We start from the raw sequence: 24271 nt of genomic DNA on the forward strand, positions 1-24271 counted from the left end.
TGGTGCGGCATCTGTTGTCTATCCGTCTGTACATCCGAATCCGTTCCTTTCAACAAATTCTTCTGAATGACTGAAAGACCTACAGTCATGCTATTTGTTTAATAGCTAATACTTGGTAAGAGCCTGACAGAGTTTGAGAATGAAAATGACCTTAACCTACTTTCAAGGTCACATATGTCAAACGACTTCTTCTGAAGAACTGAAAGGTATAGAATCTCATGTTTAGCTGGTAGCTCCTTGACCTACTTTCAATGTCATAAGGGTCAAATATGTCAAACACTTCAAACAACTTCTTCTTTAGTTGAAGGTCACAGGGGTCAAATATAACAAATAATTTCTTAATAACCAAGAGCCACAAAGTGATAATATTTTTGATTAAGAGTAACAAAGTCTGTTCAACTGAATGACTTTATTAAACTCTCAAGGTCACTGGGGTAAAATGTATTAAAATATTGTAACAGGTTGTTTTGAAACAGCATACGAAAGACGACAAACTTACACAGAAGGCTTACTTGATCAAGTCATTATCAATTTCTGAATCGCCAATAAACAGCATAGAACAAACATCTTTGATATAGATATTATCCTATAGTTTATTCAGATTTATTAAGTATATTTGACCTTGGTCCAATTTCAAGCTTTAAAGTGCGAGAATAATAGCAGGTGAGCGATGCAGGCCCACTTGGCCTCTCGTTCTTTAATATTGTGTGCAGGTCAATGGTCAACTTTAAGCACTGGCTGGAGTCAAATTTCAACAAGGGCTTTTATGTCGAAAAAGTTTTTAAACATTTTCTCGAGTTCAAAAAGGCCCAGGGTCGTGATATTTATGCAGAAGGTACCAGAGTTGTGAAAGTGTTATAGTTTCATATAATGAATCGGATCTATCAATGAAGACTTTAGTGAGAAACAAACACGAAACGTGAGGAGAAAAGATGAATGCATTTCGGTGTAACATGTACACTGGTAATATATTGATCATCCTCAATATCCAGGGGTTACACTCAATATTGCTCTCTACACCCCTGGAATATGTCATAGCAAAATTGAAAGCACAGAGATAGCTGTTTGATTTGTCTCAGGTAAAAAAAAAAAAAGGCCAATCACTAGGCTGATACCTATGTCCTTTGAAGATTACAAAGGAGAAACGCCTCACTTCTAAGCCTGTCAATTTTTTCCGTTATGTGACCGCAAGATTCTTTTGATGTAGTCTTCTTGTCTCATCAACAAGGTGGCACATACTGAGCCTTCAATTTTTCTATGACATATGATATTCCAGGGGTGCAGAGAGCGAAAGTGAGCGTAACCCCTGGATATCGAGGATGTACCGGTATATTGATGAACATTTAAATATAAATTCAATAGCATTTTATTGCATCACCTGATTTTTATGTATGCTGAACAACACTGATCTGTATCAACTATATATGACTATAGGCAATCAGTCACATTGGTATACGTCAAACAACGTGAGAATAATCATTAAATATTTACACAAAGGTGGTATCTTATCTGTTAAACTGACAAACTTAATTATAAATTATGTCAAGTCAATAAATATAAACAGAGTATTATGCATACAGTCTGGCATATATGTCCTCATTTGCATGAGCTAATACAGTTTCAAGAGTTTGATTGACACAGTTCAGAATTACAAATAATAAGTGTGTTTTGCATAAAACAAACAAGATTTAAAATTGTTCATCAGTCATGTTCTTCATTGATATTTAACATTTTTTGTGCGAACTATCCATTCCACACCATTTCCATCCTGGTCTACACGAAATGGGAACAGCAGTTGAAAAGGGATCTTCCAAATGGATCCAAATACTGAGCGGACATTTTCTAGAGATGTCCGTTGGTACCAAGGGATTCCTTTCCAAGCTTCGTAAGATGTCATACCAGCACAGGCTAGTATGAGCTGCCAACCCAGGAAGAATACGCCACCACAAAGACACATGAAGCAAAAGCAAGAATGAACAATTAGTAACAGTTCACCCAAGGAAATATACCCCATAAACATGTAAGCCAGTCCCACCATTGGAATGTACGCAAGTCCATCCCAGGACAAAATTGGAATGGTCTGTGTGGTGTAGGACAATTGTAGAAACAGGGAGTACAGGTTACCCCACACCATGTATATGCAAAACATGACAAAGAAGCGCTGATTGTAAAAGCCAACACATGAGTTGGTGAAGAAACAGTGGTGATCTCTCTTGAGTACACAGCGATTGCACAGGCGACAGTGATGGGATCTTGGTGGAGCATCAACCTGTGAACATAGTATGTAAGTATAAGCATTTATACATAATAACATGTACACCATTTACAATAGGTAAGGTGGTGATACCCTAACAGTATTCCTAAATGTACATGAGCTGTATATTACAGCTAGTAAAAACAACAATCCTAAAATTTCAAATACATCTACTACATACAACATCTCCAGAAGCAAGTGTGCTTTCCATACAACTTTCTCAGTTTCTTCAATACATCGGAGTTGTCTGGATTTCATTGGCAAATTAATGCAGAATTACCAGAACCCTGAGGTCCTATATGACAGTATATATATGTACATTACATACATACACGAAAACAGATATGTATATCACTTATGTATCGACAGAATGTGCCAATGGACAGAAAATTGGATGATGAAGCTGAATGTGGACAAATGCAAGCATAGAGGAAATTAGACAAAAAATCAAGTTATTCAACTACACGCTGACGCAATATGGAGACACCATCGAAATCACTAAGGTAAACAGTGAAAAAGATCTGGGAGTTAACATCGACGAAAAACTCATTTTTTCCATACACGTCCAAAAAGCAGCCAGTAAAGCAAACCAAACTGCAGGAATAGTATTTAGAAGTTTTACATATATATGAGCCCACCCATATTTGTAACACTCTACAAAGCTCTTATACGGCCCCACCTCGAATATGCTTCAACGATATGGTCACCCCTGTATACCAAGGACAAAATTACAATTGAAAAAGTCCAGCAAAGATCAACGAAAAGAGTACCAACATTAACTGACAAATCATACGCTGAACGTTTAAGAATACTCAGTCTACCAACCCTGGAATACAGGAGGGAGAGAGCAGACATGGTCAAAGTGTACAGAATCCTCAATAACATTGACAAACTTGATAAGGATAAGCTATTCCAACACTGCGAATACAGATCTACAAGGGGGCACACCAAGAAGCTGTTTACCGGTAAAAGGCCCTACAAAAAGGAGATCACAGGAAACTTCTTCAGCAATCGCAATATTAAACAGTGAAACTCATTGCCTGAGGAAGTGGTCTCAGCACCGAGCCTAAACTGCTTCAAGGAAAGACTAAACAAGTGCTGGAGAAATCACCCGAGGAAATTTAACCCATCATTTTGGTATTAAATTGCTACACTGCTATGATTAACTTAAGGAAATACTAAGTGGAAAAAGGTAAGTCGCGAGTGAGTGAAATAACAATGATGCATCACCACAAGCTTGAACTAGCTTTCAACGATGCTACATCAGCATTTCAGCAATTATATTTGTTGGGCTAATATGGGTAATAATATATGTAGTGATCATTTATGTGCAATGCAGGTGTCACTTCCCTTATAACCTACCTCCTGTGCGCAAACACACATGCAATTACATACATAACGGTACACAGATTAAGGCGCGTCCTTAAATTAGATGTTAACTGGACGTTAAACTCTCTAAAAACCATCATAAAAAGACTTGGACTTGAGCAAGTCTGTTAAATATATATAGAAACAGATATATGTATTCGTGATCAAATGCAGAGTTGAACTCCTAATACTGGAGTGTAATTAATTCATTGCTTGGTATGAATTGGTATTTGATCAATTATTGCTACCATACACTGGTGGGTTTTTTTTTTTTGTTTCAATGACAATTTACTCACTTGACATTTAGGACAGTTGATCCAGCCGGGTGGCGTCTCCGCGGTTCCGGGAAATTTTTCTTCCTTTATTTCGGATGTCACAAAATTATTTTGCCCGAAATACGTGCCCATCCAATTGATTGTACACTCAAATAAGGTGAACCAGACTAGGACTGTGTTTATTACCATGGACCAAGTGTCGCCCCAGTACAATTTTGGAACGAGAAAAAACTGACTCTCAAAAAACAAGGAAAATACCATTCCCCAGAAGAACATCTGTCCATATCGACTGGCATCTTTTTCGTCTGTTTGGAAATTGCGTTTGTGATAATGGTTTGTTAACTTTTCTTTCAGAGTATCTGCCTTTCTCTCTCTGAGTTCCATTTCGACCCAAGTCCAAATGCAAGCACATGCAAAGTGAAACCGGAAAGGAGTGTTACTGCGCAACCGTGTAAACACACACGATGTCGAACAGACGGGAGCGGTCATTGTTGCATACATTAAGATGTAAACGCATAGCAGTATCATATCAATAGCTATAATACATGTATGTATACGCGTGTTATACAGCATATAATATTTAAATTTCAGTTTTAAATATAATCTATTACATAAAGCACTAAGGGAAATATTTCTACTATCCTTCATTTAATACAATGAGCCGATCCCACTGTAAACAAGCATGACAAGAAAAAACACGTGGAAACTTGACATTTCGTCTGGTCCTGTTTCAAAGTAGAGTGAGATATACGGCACGCCAGTGTTCACAATGGATATTGTCAATTCCATATTTCATAAAATTATATAAAATATTTATTTTATGATCTAATTCCGCGGTAACAAATGTAAATCGACTTTTTGATGAGGCAAATTCGTGTACGTAACGTTCTAGTGCAGGCAAATTCGCCATGCACCCAAATTCGCCACCCTGTTACGAAAATGCCATATGACGTCATAATACATAAGATGTGACGTAAATAAGTTAACGTCACCATAGTTTTCAACACAGTTAAAACCTTCACATATTTTTACAGGAAGAGGTATAATAAGAAGGGCCGAAAAAGTTATATTATTAATCAAAACGGTTAAGAAATATCTTAAAATTGTGACACAACGAATCCTAAAAATTTGGTCTGTGCGACCACGGAATTAGATTATCTAAGTCCGTGGGACGACGGACATCTCGTTAACTAAACTCATTAATCTGAGGCCCGTTGGTAGTTTTTTAGTTTAAATTCATTACATATGCACATTGACAAAACCCATTGAATGGTCGACTGAGCCGTCAATGCAAGTAAATTGTTTTTCTACAAGTGTACTTTTAGGTATATACAATGTACTGAAGATCCAATGCTTGTTTATTGAAATGACGCTCGGAAGGATTTGATTATTCATTTTCCATTTTCACTTATGATGCCAATGCGTATTTAGCGGAATACAATCAAGTCCCAGTATCTTTTTAAAAGTATTGTTTGCGTCTACAATTCAACCATCTTACAACACTTAAATCAAAATACCATCCCGAAAAGAATTTGTTATCGGCCTGGGGGTACTGCTGTACAATCACATGCTGATTGTACGTAGAGACCGACAGTTACCAAAGACTGATTTTTATATGAAAAGGTAAGCACATTTACAACACCTGTCCGGTGTAAGTAATTAAGACCAAAAATTGTTTTACTTTGTCAGATGTTTCCCGTTGACGTGCAAGACGACCGGATAGTACATGCATGTGACAAATTATCCAAAAATATAGAACTTCATTATTTCTGAGATTGTGACAGAACTAATTTCCTTGCCGAGCGGAGATGTAATACTTTATTATTTCAAGCACTGCCGAGCGTAGAAAGCAAGATTTTTTCGGACATTATTTCCATTGTCAAACAGATCGAGTGAGGCATAAAATAGTTTTCTGAGTTTGCGGTATTATTCCAGGTTCTATTTTATAACATAGTGTATTTATATTTTGTGATTGCCGAGCGCTATTGGTAAGATGTAGGTTTTTGGTTAAAATGTTGATGTTTATGTCTTGCCCTTCATGTGCTCGTAGTTTAGGAGAGCATTTTAGCTTTATTTTGTCATAAATATGAATTATGATTTAACTATTTGTCTTTTATTGTGAATTTGTACGGCTACATATGTACAAGGGCAACACCTAATGAAAAGGATATACATGCTAGGCTTTTATGCTGACATTGGTTATTATTCACCTGATAAAGTGATGCTAAGGAGGGTGCTTTATTGTCTTTAAATTTTTTGAAATTTCTGTTTTTTTAATTGGTATAATCACGGAATTAGATTAGATGTTATCTAAGTCCGTGGTATAATCATGAAACCACCGGTGAAAATACAGGTTTATCTATCATGAAATGGACTCAACCTTTGAAAAAACACTTTACCTGTATACCTAATTCCAACAGATAGTTGATCACCCCACCGTGACATTAGAACAATAAGAGGATTAATCCCCTATTGTTAAGAGTATAAGTATAGTGGACTCCTTGTTTGGGCAACACCCTTAGGCATATATAAATATTCAAACTGCTGGCAAGGGGAAACCATAGAAAATCATGGTTCAAGGGATGGTTGATATTAGAAGGAAATCCCATATGAAATAGGGGGAAATCTTCAAAAACCTTAGTCCATATTATTTTTGGACACAGAAAAACGGGTGTTGCCCGGGCAACTAGGGCAACACCCCTGAGTCCGCCACTGGCGATCGTTGCGGAAAGCCCTGGACCCTCTCATCCGGACCCGATGCAAAATATGATATTGGGCAGCGATTTGGAAGTTTATATTTGTGCAGGACTGAGTCTTTATTGTGTATCATATAAGTTTCTCGGGCAAGTTTTTTCCAATGAGACAGTATTGGATTATCATACTCAATACGCACTTGTCTGCTATGAGGTGGAGTCATTTATATGAAGTGTAAACAATGTGCTGGACCATTTTTTCTTATTTTAGGGGCCAAAAACAACTTAATTGGACATGGTTGAAGTTTCGGGTCAAGCTTGAGGTTAAAGTTTCTGGGCACAAGTCTTTTTGTGAAGTGTTGGATCACCACCATCAATAGGCTGTTGTCTATTATAAGGTTGAAGTATTTATATGGAGTGTAAGCAATGTCCTGAACCATATATTTGGGCAAGTTTTTTTGCTAATTGTTGGATCACCACCATCAATAGGCTGTTGTCTATTATAAGGTTGGAGTATTTATATGGAGTGTTAGCAATGCTCTGAGTGATGTTTTCATAATTTTAGGGGCCAAAACTGGTTAGTTGGAATTGGTTAAAGTTTTGGGGCAAGGTTTTTTATCCCGTGTTGGGTTGGTCACTAATCGCTAAGAACGTGACGATTGATAAACTGGTAATTAATTGGAGATAACTCTTTTTGTGTTAGAGCTGTAATTTTCTGCTGATATTGATCAGAGACCTCAAGTAAAGGTCATGCAGTCCCACCTGTTCAAGGGCCCACGTGACCCTGATTGAAGTTTGCGTTCTATTTATAGAACCACACGCTGGATATACCAACTTGTAATAGAAATGAAAAGTTTAGACAATATCTATTTATGAAAAATGAACAAACATTTTTTGGAATTGATAGTATAGTATAAAAGTACATCGGTATTTTATCTAAAAAGGGTGTCCCGATTTGGGTACAGTGATTTTAGATAGCTAATCTAATTCTATGATAATATATATATATATGGTAGGAGTGGAAACATGCACGGTCAGACCACAGGGGTTCGTTACAAATGTCTGAAATGCACATATATGCTATACCGATATTGGTCACAGCACACATAAACAAATGTCTATTTTTCTTTCTGGAATCACACTACCTATACCTTATATATGTTTAATAATGTTTCTGTTTAACAATGTCATATATGTGCATGCTTGTTATGTTTTATATAATGCGACCTCCGTTTTTATTTATAAATTATAGCCTTCCATAGGTTTGTGTTGCCTTGTTTAACCATGTAGCGACTTTTAAATTAAATTGACTTGACTTGACTTGACTTGTCTGAAATACAATTGTGCTAACATTATATGCTGATATACGTATAGATACATTGATTTATTCTGACAAAATTAGGATTTTACATTCCTTTGACAATCATCTCTGAAATAAATAAAAAAATAAAAAAAAATAAAAACATTTTAAAATAAAAACATATTTCAAAAGTTGCGACGTTTACATTTAGATTTATTATTTTGAAAACTGTATCATCTAATTTATATTCAAATTGTTAAACTGTGCTTGAGGTCACAACATTTGACGGAAGATTTATCCGTAAATCAACAGTTCTCTGTGAAAACGATTTTTTTCTGATATTTGATCTTGAATTCGATTCGTAAATTTTATAGTTGTGTCCACGGGTAAATGAACGTTCCCTGCTATTAAATATGTCGGATACTTCATGGTCCTATTTCCCGAACAATATTTTGTAAACCTTTATCATGTCGCCACGTGATGATTGTATTTCAGTTCAAGATTTTTCCAATGCGGGAGTATCAAGATTAATTTCAAAGTCAAGTTAATCGTTAGAGATGTAATAACATAATCGGGGAGACTGTTCCAAAATTTCCGAATATCACGCTTACAATGGGTTTTTTCCTGATTTTCTGTGCATGACCTCATGTTTGTTGTTCATTATTTCAAAAACATTCCTTTTCTGATCCCGTGATTTACTCATATGGAGTTGCATCTTCATGCACGAATACATTGTCAACTTATCATTTACAGCTGTAGTTTGATATATTAGAGAAAACATACGGCGTCCCGTTAAATATGACAGTATGAAAAACAATAATTCATATCAGAATAATCAGGGACGTATATATACTGTCCCTGGAATAATGTTCACGGTCTACAGCTCAGTTTATCTATCTTTGTCGAGTTATCTCCCATGACGGAAGTTTTTACGAAAACGTTCAGCGTGCGTAGAAAGAAGCCATGTTGAAAATTTGAGCGCCACACAAATCACAAAGAAAAATCAAAATTATTGAAAACATGTTGCCAGTCGGTAAGTCAATATGTACATTGGACGAGGATGATATGTGTGACCTTGATGACTTTGAATCTTCGTCTTCGAACATAGACTTGTTCGAAGGTGAAGAAACTAGCTCGTTTGATTTATTTGACGGTCTGTTGGAAAGAGAAACGGACACAAAAGAAATCAAACCAAAAAACTCTAACGATAAGAAGCGCTCAGTCGTACGTGTTTATCCTAATGGCGACACCCAAGAAAAACAGCTAAATTTTGCAAGTATTAGAACATTAGAAGAAAAAGAATTAATTGATTACTTGGGTAATGGAAATCGAGGACGTCTGATTTCCCGGTCCAGTAACGTTACTTGCAAGAATTCGCGACGTTCGAACACGACAAACGGGAAACGCTCAAGTTCGAATGACAGTGTGAAATCAAGCTCACCAGTGGGTTTAGAATCTCGTGACGGCGCATGCATGACCAAGAGTGCTGTTGCAGCTCGCGAAAACCGCAAAAAGAAAAAGAAATACACAGAAGAACTAGAAACAACAGTTGATATACTGAAGACAGAAAATACAGGTCTCAAAACTAGAAACAATATGTTACAAACGTCATTGGATCAGCTGAAAACAGAAGTTCAATATTTGAAAAGCGTGATAGCTAACCAAACAACGTTGGCACACTTGATTGGCAATATACAAAATACACCAGGTGTTAAATTCCAGACTTCATTAACAGTTGATAGATATGACAAAGAAAATATTAAGGACATAAATGAAAACACAGTTGATAAGTCTGTAAGTGTACCAGTAGCAACAAAAAAACGCAAGGTTGAAGATGCACATGTCCCTACAATGCAAATGAATACAAGGTATGGGAAACTCAAAAGGGGTACCAGTACTACTTCAAAAGAAATAAAACCAGAAAAGATGGATGACCAATGTGATTCATCACCTTCATCAACATTAGAACAAAATTCCAATGAAATGCCGGGCCATGGACCAGCTGGTATATGTCTCCATGTTTCTAATGGATCTGTGTCTTTGGAATTCTGTGCAAATTGTGCTTCCAGTGCTGCTCATGCCAAGGCTATCACCTGTGACCATTCCTATGGAAAGGTTCAGGGAGAAGGGTGAAATAATATTGTGAAAATGGTCGGTAATTTCATTGATAATCAGTGAAAATTAAGAAAAGTACTTAAGCTTTTAAGTTTCATGTAAAATGAAAAGTCTTTAATATGAAGGTTATGTAGCCTAATGAATGACATGATTATTTGATAGGAAAGAATAGAATATTCATGAAAAGAATGAAGAACATGATACCAATCAGATGTGTAGATAGATCCAGCAGAACTTTCGTTCAAAGGAGATCACTAAATTATTTTTAAAATGAATTTTGAAGATTCAATTGTATACAATATGTTCAGTTTAAATGTGATACCATTGCTTTTTTAAACAGTTGAACTTTTTTTCAATTGGGGTGACTACATTTTTGATAGATATTTGAAATAATTTTATAACAATCTATACAAATATGTTTACATTTCCAGCCACACCCGTGCTTGATTTGAGAAAAATGAAAAAGTCTGCACATCATTAGGAACAGTTCAGAACTAAGCAGTTCGCTTTGGTGGAGTATACAGTGCAAATAAAATGGTCTGTGTCACTTTGTGAGATTGAAAATTGTATGAAATCAAAGCATGTATCACTTACAACAGAACTGCAGAAAACTGATTGTATATACACACATTTAAATTTCAACTACAATAACAAAATGGATACAATTGAAAATGTAGACTTTTCTATTGAAGTGATACAAGTTTTTGATGGAAAAAATAAATAAATAATGAGGTCAAGATAAGATGTTTGTGTTTAAAATTCCTTCAAGTGTTTAAAATTCCTTCAAAAAAGGAAATTTGAGCCGAACATCAGATAGCTGACCAATATTTATCTCCCTAACTACATGTATCTCCTAACTTCCATTCTTTTTCTCCTTACTTTCTTTCTTTCTTTTATCAATTTATCATCATCTGAAATGAGTTTCAAAAATAATTGAAATTTCACAACAATATGCAGTATTTCATTCATTGAAAATGTTAACATTTTATACAAGAATGGGTTATGAAATATGAATATACCCATGGTATTTAATAAAAAAAATCAGGTTTAAGTAAAACTTACCTGAGAAGAAAATTCTTTTCGCACTTGAAGCAAGACAAATTAAAAAGTACATTTCAGGTGATGAGCTGCAAAAATGTAATTTTACAATTATACTAAAATGTTACTTCAATTTCTTTTTCAGTTGATGTCACACTATTCTCTGGTCAGAGAAGCGATTCCCAATAACAACCTTACTGTAAAAAGTGATACTGAATGAAAATGGTAAGGTGTTTCCTTAAACAATTTTTAAATCTAAATATATGCGAAAATTTAGTCACCCCAAAAAGTTGAGTCGCTACATTTTTTACTTTGCTGAATGCAGACCTGATATTAATTTGTTCAAAGTGAGTTTTAAATTAGTGCTACTGTTAAATCCTGTTGATTGTGCTTGCTGGAGTCCTATGTTCCTGGGCCAATATTCAAGAAAACATTCTCGTGCTCAAACTCAGATTTTGTGTTTAACCTCATTTTATTGTTTAGGCCAAATAAAAATATATATGTGTGTTTCCAGTCTTGGCTCCAAAAAAAATAGGGTAGTTAGGAAAAACTTTTTGTGTTATTTGTTTATTTTATTTATTTTTCTGGTGAAGAAAATCTCCTGATTACCCCTTATAAACAATGAATGTTACAAATATGGTATTGTTTTAAAAGTATGTATGGCACCAAATATATAATTTTTTATTCATGTAAAATAAATACACAAATAAAAAATCCCTGCATTTCTAGTTTTTGCGTTGAGCAGACTCAAACGACACATTGAAGTAAATTATTACAGTAGTGCTACAACCATGGCCAGTGTTACATTTCTAAACCATCCTTACTAGGACACTAGTTTTTAGTAATCCAAACTCAACTGATGGTCACCGGTGTTACTCTGTTCTCAATGTCCACTGTCACCAGTTCAAACTAATTGAACAACAAAATAAGTGCATTTATATTTACACTATATTGACAACACAAGACTATTATAACTTACTTCCTAATTCTCACTTTAACTCTTAACTTTCTAGCTCTCTAGACCTCTCAACTCTGTCTCCCTAATTCTCAACCTCCTTCTTCAAGACTCCTCAACTCAACTCCCAAACCCAACTCTCTTATCCTCCTTTGACTCCCAAGCTGAACTGTCCATTAGCAAAATCCTGCTACATTAAAAATGTTGATCTAGGTTCAACTGGCCATAAATCTTGCTAAATTTGACTCCTGCGGTCAGCATCAGCTAGAGGCACAAACACTGACATCACAGACTGGACTTCCCCCACCTACACTACAGACGGTCATACTAATTTACAGATTCCATGGAGGCACGATAGTCACGTGGTAGGACGCCGGGCTTGTGACCGAAGGGTTGCAGGTTCGCACCACGGCACATCAATGTGTTGTATCTTTGAGCAAGATACTTTACTCCGCTTGTTCCAGTCTACTCAGCTGTAAATGAGACGTGGTTGGGCAGTGCTAGAATTGTTGAATGCTAGCTTTTAGCTCGGCTGTATGCTCCCCAGGGAGTTGAGAAATGTATTGGCTGGTTGCAAAAGCCCTATAACCACGGATAATAATTTGTGAACTGCTTTGAGATGACCTACGAACTAGGTTGTGATAAAGCGGTATATAAGAACCTCCAATTATTATTATTATTATCCCATTATCTGTATAATAACCACAGTTATATACGGCTACTTAGCAACTATCTTCAAATAAAACTCTTGCTGACCAGGAGCCAATGCTAGTAAAATGCATAGCAAACTATATATACACTTTGAACAATTAAACAGCTAATCAATGCATAACAATGACTGTTAAAGACCAATAAAATATATTAGGGTCGGTAGGGAAACACAGCTTTATTTTTATTTGGCCATAATACTTATATATTTTTTCCATAATTTGGAAGAATTTCATAGACTTAAAGCAGAATGCTGTTTTCAATATTTATACTCGACTTCTTGACTGTGTCAGATTTAAGCCAGTTATAAAAAAGTGGGTCTGAGCAGTGTCAATGCTTGAGCACGACAATGGAATCATGAATACATGCCCTAGTCAAGACACCCAGCAAATGGAATGGCATTGAGACGAATATTTCAATCCTTAAAATACCTGTCAAATATGTGTTATATGAATTGAACAACCAGGACTTTTACTGATTAGCACAGACATGAACTTTTTTTGCTGCAATATTTGTAAAGCAATGTTTTCAAGACCAGGAATAATATAATTTGACTGGGAATGTACACCACCAATTTTGGAAAGTTGTTTTTGAGACACCAGTTATTTTCTTATATTTTCCTAAGAAATCTGATAGAATTTGATGTTAATCATATTTACACTTAATATTCTGCAAAGCAGAATTTTGAGTAACAGGCTGTACCGTACGTATACTTTTAACTGGATTTAAGATGCATCAAAATGATGAATAAAATGAACTTGATCTACTGATGTTTTCAAAGAAATATTTAATGCAAAAAATCTTTGGACAGGCACACAGTTAATACTTTTTAAAAATATCTGTCTGTGTTGACTTGTAAATATTATATGTAGTTCAGACAGTGGTATAAACCATCATATGTACATCTGATTTAATCCATTTTTTGGTTTCTTCGGTTTCTACTTGTATAAAACAATCACTTTTCTAAAGTGTATTTTCTTTACTATTGTGAATTTTGTATGTTGAGTGTACATAATTCCAATTTTGTTTATATTACCTGAGACATGTAAATATGATGTTGTTAATTGATCATTAGACAAGTAGGCTAGTACACAATTGAACTCTTGATAGCTGTTTAGTTTGTACTTTTTTCATGGTGCTGAACCAGCAGTGGAGAGGCAGACAAAGCTGAACTTGTAATGAAAGGCTGGGGTAGTAAGTATGTTGACAGACCTCGTCAAGATGAAAACAGTGAAATAGGTTCATAGAAATTTATCAAAGTTACCAGTGGTAGGTAAATACAAAAGAAGGAACAGTCTGATTTTATTGCAGTCGTAAAAGATTGTGTTTTGTGGATTTCTAAAGTCCTCTTTGAAGTGATTTGCTAACTGGCAGGAAATATTAGTAATTACTGACAGATGATTCTAGTAAAGTAGGACTGTCACAGATGACTTCTGCTAATGTTCTAAGTGTATTGATTTATGCACAAAGACACTGCTATTATTTTTTAATGCTTCATCTACCATGTGATAAGTTAGGTCTAGGACATGATGGTAGATTTAAGTATATTTATTTGATGGTGTATTTGTTATTGATATTTTTGGGTATTAATGGCTGTATTAAAATTGAATATTGCGTTCTTGTTTTCTGTTGTATTGTTCAGAAATAATCAACATGTGCATGTATTATGGTGGAATATATATAATGAGGATGAGAAAATGTTTTGGAAAAAATGATTAACGACATTCGCTTTGCTGTCTGAATTGATTATTTATCCAACATTCTCGATTCCCGAGTTGCATATTCCATCATAATGTATAAACATATGTTGATTACATCTTTTCTACCAAGTAAAATGTAACAAAAGCTTTGTCGCGTCTACTTTAGTGTCCATATGTCTTTGATAAGCAAGGTGGCCTAGATAATCTTATTTATTTTAAATTAGGCTGCTTTTTTGTGTGCACTAACATTTGTCATGTGATGCCTTTATGTCGTCAATTTTCTGACCCTGTGGACATATGTCCTATTTTACCTGGATATATTTGGGAAGGATTTTGTTTTTCATTTTCAGTAGTCATTCAGTTGACGGACTGTAAACTATAAACACTGACTGACGTAATGCTTTATGACAGATGTTTCCCTCAATCAATCGGCTCCACCAATGTAGCAAAATCCCTCGTCAACACTTGAAATCAGCATTTGATTGATTTACAAACACTACTTCAAGTCACCTACACACAAAGTTCAACGGAACATTCTGACCATAAGCCTGACAGGCTTTAAGTTAATCGAGAAGTAAAATAGATTTTTGGCAGGAGTGTAACACAATCAGGGCTTATACAAGGTAGAACGGCGATTCCCGTCTGTCCGTCCATTTGTCTGCACTAGGGTTAATAAGAATGGTTTGGCTCAGTTTCCAAGGTATTAATTATCCTGCATCAATTAAACTTGCATGGCTTATTAGCTCACCGTCCGTACGTCAACAATTTCTTTAAACGACTTTGTTGGAAACGTTGGAAACAGACTAAATTTGACTGGAAGCATCCCTAGGTGGTGGTGATTAAAAATTGTACAAAATTGTACAAACGACTCCCCAGGGGGCTTAGGGGCGGGGCCAAAAAGGGGCAATTTGGCTATATTGCTACAAACGACTTCTTCTGTAGAACTGTGCACTGGATATCAATCATATTTGATCAAAAGCATTCCTGGGAGGCAGGGATTTAAAAAAAGGACAAATGGTGTGGCTGAGGGGCAGGGCCAAAAAGGGTATTTGGCTTTACTGCTTTAAACGATTTCTTCTCTGGATCTAAGTGATGGATATCAACCTTATTTGACTGGAAGCATCTCTAGGTGGTGGAGATTCAAAATTGTACAAACGGTTGGGCTGACCCCCCAGGGGGCTGAGGGGCGGGGCCAAAAGGGGGCAATTTGGTTATATTGCTATAAATGACTTCTTCTGCAGAACTATGCCATGGATATTGATCATATTTGGTCGGAAGTATTCATGGGAGGCAGGGATTCAAAATTGTACAAATGGTGGGGCTGACCCCCCGGGCTAAGGGGTGGGGCCAATAAAATGTATTACTTGGAAATGGTTGAGATCCCCACCATATAACCATATATACAATTGCTGAGTATAAAGAGAAGAATGCACATTTGCTTCCAGGATGTCCCTAGGGTCTGGCCCCACCCTTGGAGACATAGTCCCTGGGCCATAACTTTAAAACGGTTGAGATCCCCACCCCAAAACTATATATACAAATGCTGGGCATAAAGAGACGAATGCAATCATGATATCAGAAATGACCCTGCAGGGGGTCTGACCGAACCCCTAGGGACCTAGTTTCTTAGTCACAGCTTGGAAACAGTTGAGAACCCCACCCAAAACCCTATATATACAATTGCTGAGTATAAAGAGATGATTGCAAATATGCTTCCAGGTTGGCCTTGGGGACTGCCCCACCCTTGGAGACTTAACCCCTGGGTCATAACTTCGAAATGGTTAATATCCCCACCCCAAAACTATATATACAATTGTTGGGCATAAATGGACGAATGCAGTCATGATAATGTAATTGATCCCAGGGTCTGCCCCACCCTTGCAGACTTGGCCCCTGGGTCATAACTTTGAAACGGTTGAGATCCCCACCCCAAAACTATATATACAAAAGCTGGGCAAAAAGAGACAAATGCAGTCACGATATTAGAATCGATCCTGGGGTCTGGCCACGACTCTAGGGACCTTGTTACTGAGTCAAAGCTTGGAAGCAGTTGAGATCCCTACCCCATAACCATACATAAAATTGCTGGGCATGAAAAATCTAATACAGATATGCTACAAGGATTGGCCTTGGGGTCTGGCATATTCCCTTGATCTCATTTGGAGAATATTTTGCCATGACTGCTTAGGTATCCAGGTGAGCGATACAGGCCCTCTGGGCCTCTTGTTTATCTAAGGATGCTTATCATATGCAAAGTTTCGGATACTGATTCTGACCTACATTTTCCGCTTGACTGACCAGGTTGAGAATATTGGTTAAGGTCAGGTACTAAGTAACTACTTGTTGTACATCAATTAAACTTGCATGGCTTATGTATCTAAGGATGCTTATCACATGCAATACTTCAGATGCTGTTTTGACCTGGATTAAGAAGGTTGGTTAAGGTCACGCCCCATCTGCACTGGTTAAGAAGATCCAAGTAGCTACTTCAACTAATACATCAACTAAACTTGCATGGCTTATGTATTTAAGGATGCTTATAGCATGCAATGCTTCAGATGCTGCTTCTGACCTATATTTTCTGCTTCAGTGACCAGGTTAAGATGATTGGTTAAGGTCAGTTCCTAAGTTACTAGTTGTACATCAACTAAACTTGCATGGCTTATGTGTCTTAAAGGATGCTTATCACATGTGATGCTTGGTATGCTGGCTCTGACCTAATTAAGCTACTCTAAAAACATTCAACCGTTTACATGAAAATGCACTGTAGCGATCCAGCCATATTACATTGGTCTGTTGGAAAATAATACACACGTGGATGGTTTATTATCCATGTTTCTTAACCAATGAAAAGTGTTGTTGCATCGCAAACGTGGTAGAATAACCAATAAATTGCATGTGGCTGCCCCAAACACCCAAAATCAATGCTAACTGGGTAGTTTGGTGGTGCATTGTCTGTTGTCAATCGTCTGCTGTTTGTTTACTTTCGCACTTGACAGCCTTCTATAAAATATAACCAAATATCAGTGCTAGCATACAGAGCCTATGGGGGGTCAAAAGTTTCACAAATTAATAGGGGTTGTGTCACACAATTAGAAAACCTGTATATTACATACAGTACAAAGGCATATCATATTGGTGTGTAATACAGAAATTTATGACCTAATGTTATTCAAAAGCTTATTATCCTCCATTCATTGAGTTGGCGAGGGATTGAAAAAATGGGGTCTGTCCATGCACCTGGTTGAGAAGAATTGCTCTCATCTATATCTTGCCTACTACAAGTGCTACGTTGGTTAGACTTAAATCAATTGTGCATCTAGGGTTGCTCTATACTGAACGCATATTATGGAAGCTGATTTTGACCTATATTTTACGCTTCACTTTGTATTTGTCAGGCTAGCAGAATTTCATTTCAGGCTAGCGGATTATTAGCCCCAGGCTAGTATCCTAAAAAAACACCATAAAGAGGTCCAATGGGCCTGCATCGCTCATCTGGTATTAAACTCGCACTTGTTACCTTAAAAGTGATATAAAATAAAGCTACAGGCAAAATATCAGTATTTATGACTATTAGTCATTCTAAACAACCTGTTAAAAGATTTTAAAACATTTGACCCCTGTGACCTTTAAAGTATGACAAGGTCATTATGAAGAACAAACTTTATAGCCCTTCATCTCGGCATGCAACTTGCCAAATGTCACCACCGTAAACCTTTTTATTTAAGGAGATAAGGTCATTTAAAGGTTAAAACATATCTGACCAAATGTGATCTTGAAAGTGGGTCAGGGGCATTAAAATTACTTGATAACCCTTCATCCAAGCATGCAACTGCCCAAAATACAAACATTCTGGGTATCGGGGTCATTCAGAAGAAGTAGTTTAAAGATTTGAACAAACATGGTAGCCCTTCATCCTAGCATACTTCTGGCCAGATTCAGAAGAAGTCGTTAAAAGATTTTAAACATATTTGACCCCTTGAATAAAAGTCAAGGTCATTCATTTCAATGAACTTGGTAGCCCTTCACCCGTGCACGTTACCAACTAAATATCATCATCCTGGGCCTTTTTGTTATTTAAAAGATGTAGTTTAAAGATTTTGAACATATTTGATCCCTGTGACCTTGACTAATGGTCAAGGTCATTCATTTCAATGAAACTTGGCAGGCCTTCATTCCAGCATGCTACAGACTAAATCATCATCCTGGGCCTTTTGGTTATTCAGAAAAGTCGTTTAAAGATTTTAAATATATTTGATCCCTGTGACCTTACATATAGGTGACTTATTTTAACAAACTTGGTAGCCCTTCATCCAAGCTTGCTACTAGCCAATTATCATCATTCAGGGTCTCGTGGTTATTCAGAAGAAGTCATTTAAAGATTTTATACATATTTGATCCTTGTGACCTGGAATAAAAGTCGGAACATTCATTTTTAACAAACTTTGTAGCACTTATTCCTTGCATATTTCTGGCCAGATATCATCACCCTTGGCCTTTTGGCTATTCAGAAGAAGTCATTCATTTTAACAAACTTGGTAGCCCCTCATCCCAGTACATTACGGGCTAAATATCATCACCCGGGGCCTTTTGATTATTCAGAAGAAGTTGTTTAAAGGTTTAAAACATATTTGACCCCTGTGACCTTGAAGATAGGTCAAGGTCATTCATTTGAACAGACTTTGTAGCCCTTCATGCTAGCATGCTACTGGCCAGATATCATCCTTGATCTGATGGTTATTCAGAAGAAGATATTTTTTTAGACAATTGACCCCTGTGACCTTGAATATCAGTGAAGGTCTTTCATTTGTGAAACTTGGTAGCGCTTCATCCCAACATGCTACTGACCAAATATCATCACCCTGGGCGTTTTAGTTATTCAGAAGAAGTCGTTTAAAGATTTTAACATAATTAATCACTGTGACCTTGATTATGTTGGAAGGACATTTATTTGAACAAACTTGGTAGCCATTCATCCCAACAAGATACTGACCAAATATCACCATCCTGCTCCTTTCGGTTATTTAGAAGAAGTTGTTTAAAGGCTTTTTAAGACAATTGACCCAATGTGACCTTGAATATGTGTGAAGTTCGTTCATTAGAACAAACGTGGTAGCCCTTCATCCCAGCATGCTACTGGCAAAATATCATCACCCAGGGCATATTGGTTATTCAGAAGAAGTTTTGTAAAGATTTTAAACATGTTGGACCCCTTTGAAATTGGGTGAAGGTCATCTAATTGAACAAACTAGGTAGCCCTTTATCCCAGTTTGCTTCTGGCTAAATATCATTACCTTATGCCTTTTGGTTATTAAGAAGAAGTTGTGTACAATTTAACATATTTGACCCCTGTGACATTGAATAGGTAATTTAATTTAATTGAACAAACTGGGAAGCCATTCATCCTAAATATCACCCTAGGCCTTTTGGTTATTAAGAAGAAGTTGTTTATAGTAAAAAGATTACGCCGGACGCCGCATTTTTATGAGTACAATCTCCCCCATGGAAATTTCAAAGGGTAAGTATGTATCGTGATACAATCCATGTGTATTGTGACAAAACTGCAAATAAAGGGACTAATCCTTGCCTTTTGGGGGTTAATAAGCTGGGTTAAGGGTCAAATTAGGTTGTTTGATTTAAATGACAAATTCCAGCAGAAGCTCGCGTGGATGTACTTGCCTTCAATCTCTCCCCATCACCCACTTTGCTCCTGAACTTTAACCCTCGTATCATTATGTTGACCGATATCTAAAAATCTAACCAGGTGTTGCCATATTTTGGTGTGAATATAAACTAAATTTGTTGAGGGGTTGAGATATTTTAACCTCAAAAATGGTCAAGTGTGACCCTTAAACCTTGACCGATGACCATCAAAATCTAATCGGGTTTAGAACTTGGCACAACCATACTATGATGTAAATATAAATGACCAATAATAGCCGAGAAATCTTGTACACAGGCTTTTTACTATGTACCCCCTAGCTAAGTTTGAGGGGGATATAATAAAGTTGATGACCCTACTTGGTCTGAGGTAAAACGCAGATTTAAACCAGATCGTAGTGATATAAAATGCTTAGCCATTGGGGATGAAATGATAAGAAATGAAAGGCCATGGTTGAATTGAAGATTTGCTTGAAACAATGTTGTCCCAAAACTACTGTCAGTACTGGACACGGTTTCACCAAATTGTTATGGTAGTATCCTTTCACTCCCCGAACGCAGCAACATATATAAACAACGGTCGGATGTAGTATTTTACCTCCAAGACTTTGAACATTAACTGGCATCTGGGTAATTTGGCATCGATCTCGGTTATAGTACTCCTCCGAATGATGTTCACGGTAGTGTTAAGTTTGACCTTTCATAGTGACATTAACCTATTAAGGTACTTGACATCGTAAAGTAATGATATTGACCTTCAATCATGAAACACTCGACCAATTTAGCTTGACATTGCCCAGGCATCAAAGTTATATTGAAGTACTAAGACTCGAGGCTAACCTGTTCACAAAATTCGAAAATGATAAATCCTGTGATATCCGAAAAATAACCATATCGAACTTTTACCCTGAAGTACACGATGAAAGCTTTGCCTCTATAACAAGTGGTTGATGAACTATTCAAGTTGTTGCAAATAAGAAACCAAAGACTTTAAAATCAAAAATTCCCCCCAAAACACCTCAGTCTTATTATTTCCAACCAATATATAGCAGTGAAATGATATGCTCGTATGTTCAAGATTTTGATTCGCATTTTAAAAATTTGCCGCACCACTGGTTACTTGAGAACCAATCTTTGAGCAACCGGGGCCCGTTCGTTAAAACGATTTCCACAAAACGGAGTTACACAAGTAGGAGCCAAGGGGAACCCGTGTACAATATTTGAAAGTCTGCCAAATACAAAAAATAGCGGAAACGAACTTTTATATTGGAATTCGATATGGCCAATGTTCTCATGATATATCCAATTGTAATATTGAACGACTTGAAAAAGTATCTGTATAATGGTACAGGAAATTGATCAATTTCTATTTTCCTTTTCGAAAAATTAGAAGTAAGTATGTATATTTTACAGACAAGAAGTCAATTTATTAGATGCTTTGTTTTTATAACAATTGATCCACAAGTCAAATATGTTTAAAAAACTTTACACAACTTCTTCTTAATAACCAAAAGGCATAGGGTAATGATATTTACACAGAAGCAAACTGGGATGAAGGGCTACTAACTTTGTTCAATTAAATAACCTTTCACCCAATTTCAATGTCGCAGGGGTCAAATATGTTTAAAATCTTCACACAGCTTCTTCTGAATAAAGCTTGGTTCGGACATCAGGTTCATGAAACACTAAAAAGAAATACCGAGAACACTTGTTTACAGAAAGGTACATGACCACGGAAGTTCTGTGATTTGACCATCCCACCATCTGATGGTAATATATTACACAGGAGACAAAGACTAGAAGCCATATCTCGGTTAATCTCGCTAGTGTTATCTGCAAGTTGGAGAATATCATTGGCAAGAATAATGGAAGATCTGGAACAACGAACTTTTTCAGCACTTGACAATTTTGGTAACTAGGTGTGCTAACCAAATGGAAAGATATCCTGAATAATTAAGAAGTGTAAGGCCGTTAACCTGGATTTCATGAGGTCTCTAAATGGACACGTAATTCATGCCTTTAAATAGCAAGCATCTGTCAACTTCCTATTACGGACTTCGATAAATCACCTGTCTTGCTCGCCAGTGATATGTACCGGTATTCTTGTTCGTTGACGATCATGTATGGCATAAAGGGACACAGAAAATATAGCAAAACTCACAGAGGACCTGCATAGTCTCAAACATTAATCATTGGAGGATCAAAGCAACAGAGTAATTTGAAAGAGGAGGATCAGGGGAGGAGGCATTAGTCATATATTGGGCAATATGTTTTATTTTCAAAAACCGCTGGATTCACAGAGGTTCCCGAAGATCATACTAATACCAGACTTCTTCACACATCACTTGTTAGACCTCATTTACAATATAGAACCCCATTGTCAACCGGATACGAATCTGTTGGATGTATTCGAAGCAAACACCAAGCTACAAATATTGTTATAATTGAAATATATTTCCGAAACGAATAAGGAAGTTAAACATTAATTCACAGTTTGGACTTAAATGTTCCTGTGTTGTCACAACACATAGCACAGAAAGGGATCATGGCCTGAGTTCCGAATCAATAGCTCGCTCGCACAGCACTGAGGTGATTCCAGATGGTCCTGAAAGGTGAGCGCTTCCTCTGCTTGTATAGTACCGTCATATCTTTTATTCAATTCCAGAAGAGTTTTCATAATTAACCAATGATCTAATACGTACATAGACAATGAAATGTCTTGGTTTGAAATAAAGTTGTGCCATATTTCTTAAACGTCTTAGGTGAAAAGTGGCTATATGTAGATGTCAACAGAACAGGCCCTAGAGTACCAAGTTTGAAGAAAATCGGTTAACATTTGTTGAAGTATTTGCACGGAAACGAAGCGCGGCAGATAAAGCATTTTTCATTATTCAAGGGGCAAGAACTCCACAAAATGGGGTCCGCTGAAAGTGGTCATCGAACTTGGCCGAGCCCTTAAGGCATTTAACCCTGTGACCAAGTTTGAAGAAAATCGATTAACATTTGTTGTAGTTATTGCACAGAAACGAATACAGCAGATAATGACATTTTTCGTTATTTAAGGGGCCATGACTCCGCCAAATGGGGTCCGCTGAAAGGGGTCATCGAACATGGCCGATCCCTTAAGGCATTTATCCCTGTGCCCAAGTTTGAAGAAAATCGGTTATCATTTGTTGTAGTTATTGCACGGAAACGAAACGCAGCAGATAATGACGTTTTACGTTATTCAAGAGGCCAGAACTCCACCAAATGGGGTCCGATGAAAGTGGTCATCGAACTTGGCTGAGCCCTTAAGGCATTTAACTATGCATGTGGCCAAGTTTGAAGATATCGGTTAACATTTGTTGTAGTTATCGCACAGAAACGAAGCGTGACAGACAGACGGACAAACCCAAATTAATATTCCCCGTTTCGGTGAAAGCGGGGGATAAATAATACATAGCTTTAGCCACACATTCACTATTCCCAAGATACCAATGATAGGGAAAATCTGACAACACTTCGCAATAATACATTGGTGTTCTTTGTCCTTTGGACCAACCTCTAAAAACATTGGTTTAAAACAGATAACTACTTCTTCAAAGCCAACAATAATAGGCGCGTAGCTGTCGGTTCGCTGGGACGCAGGTAAGTCCACCAAATTTTTACACAAAAACAATCAGCAAAAACGAAAACACTGCTAGCGGCATACTTAATGCATATTCAGAAACTATTTGCTGATATGAATTCAATTACAAACGTGTTTTTATTGTAGAATGTGTCAATTTCGCAAACGATTCGTGCAATTTACCCTCTGTAAATGAATCCACTCCAACCAAGGGCTGGCTACGTCCTTGAATTACCATGAAATCCGAAAGAAATGGAACCTCGTACAGGTTGGAGGCAAAACGATTGGATATTGAAGGATAAAATTAGCAGTCAAACCATTAGTTTAAAAGACCACATTGAAATTTCGTATTCGTATTACTCCTAGACTGACGCTTTTGCGTCGGATAATTCACAGGACACGCATATATTTCTAGAATGATAAACAAGAGATCCCAGAAGGATCTTGGCGCCCACCATTGTACCATCTTCATTTGTTCTTTGTCAGTTCGATCTTTTCTCTTCTTTCCTCTAATCTGTTTGATCGAGACATGTTAACAGTAAATGCTCCTTGAGGTAACTTTTGATCTAAACTTAATACTGATGTGTATGAAAGCCA

General features: G+C 36.8%; 2 protein-coding genes across 4 annotated transcripts; one reads left to right on the plus strand and one right to left on the minus strand.

Annotated features, from left to right (window-relative positions):
* Positions 1 to 1282: 1282 nt before the first annotated feature.
* Positions 1283 to 4333, minus strand: LOC110455533 (probable palmitoyltransferase ZDHHC24). The gene is made up of 2 exons (XM_021505716.1): positions 3919 to 4333; positions 1283 to 2269 (listed from the first exon to the last, which is right to left on the minus strand). Exons 1-2 carry the CDS (start codon positions 4279 to 4281, stop codon positions 1715 to 1717), a joined length of 918 nt encoding a protein of 305 aa, XP_021361391.1. The 5' UTR covers positions 4282 to 4333; the 3' UTR covers positions 1283 to 1714.
* Positions 4334 to 8821: 4488 nt separating this feature from the next.
* On the plus strand, positions 8822 to 14296 carry LOC110455541. 3 transcript variants are annotated; one of them, XM_021505729.1, is made up of 3 exons: positions 8822 to 10542; positions 11189 to 11268; positions 13854 to 14296. In XM_021505729.1, the coding sequence occupies exon 1, from the start codon at positions 8911 to 8913 to the stop codon at positions 10021 to 10023; it is 1113 nt and encodes a 370-aa protein (XP_021361404.1). In that variant the 5' UTR covers positions 8822 to 8910; the 3' UTR covers positions 10024 to 10542; positions 11189 to 11268; positions 13854 to 14296. The 3 variants fall into 3 exon arrangements, with proteins under 3 accessions (XP_021361404.1, XP_021361401.1, XP_021361403.1); XM_021505726.1 differs by having other exon boundaries at positions 8822 to 11268; XM_021505728.1 differs by having other exon boundaries at positions 8822 to 11268; positions 13857 to 14296.
* Positions 14297 to 24271: the final 9975 nt, after the last annotated feature.

Source organism: Mizuhopecten yessoensis, unplaced genomic scaffold, assembly GCF_002113885.1.
Source record: "Mizuhopecten yessoensis strain PY_sf001 unplaced genomic scaffold, ASM211388v2 scaffold8261, whole genome shotgun sequence".
NCBI lineage: Eukaryota > Metazoa > Mollusca > Bivalvia > Pectinida > Pectinidae > Mizuhopecten > Mizuhopecten yessoensis.

Excerpts from the sequence above, each read along its gene's own strand:
- LOC110455533 (XM_021505716.1), bottom strand. The coding sequence starts at position 4,281 with ATGGAACTCAGAGAGAGAAAGGCAGATACTCTGAAAGAAAAGTTAACA. Across the intron at positions 2,270-3,918 it reads TCAACTGTCCTAAATGTCAA|GTTGATGCTCCACCAAGATC; the intron begins GTGAGTAAATTG and ends CTATGTTCACAG.
- LOC110455541 (XM_021505726.1), top strand. The coding sequence starts at position 8,911 with ATGTTGCCAGTCGGTAAGTCAATATGTACATTGGACGAGGATGATATG.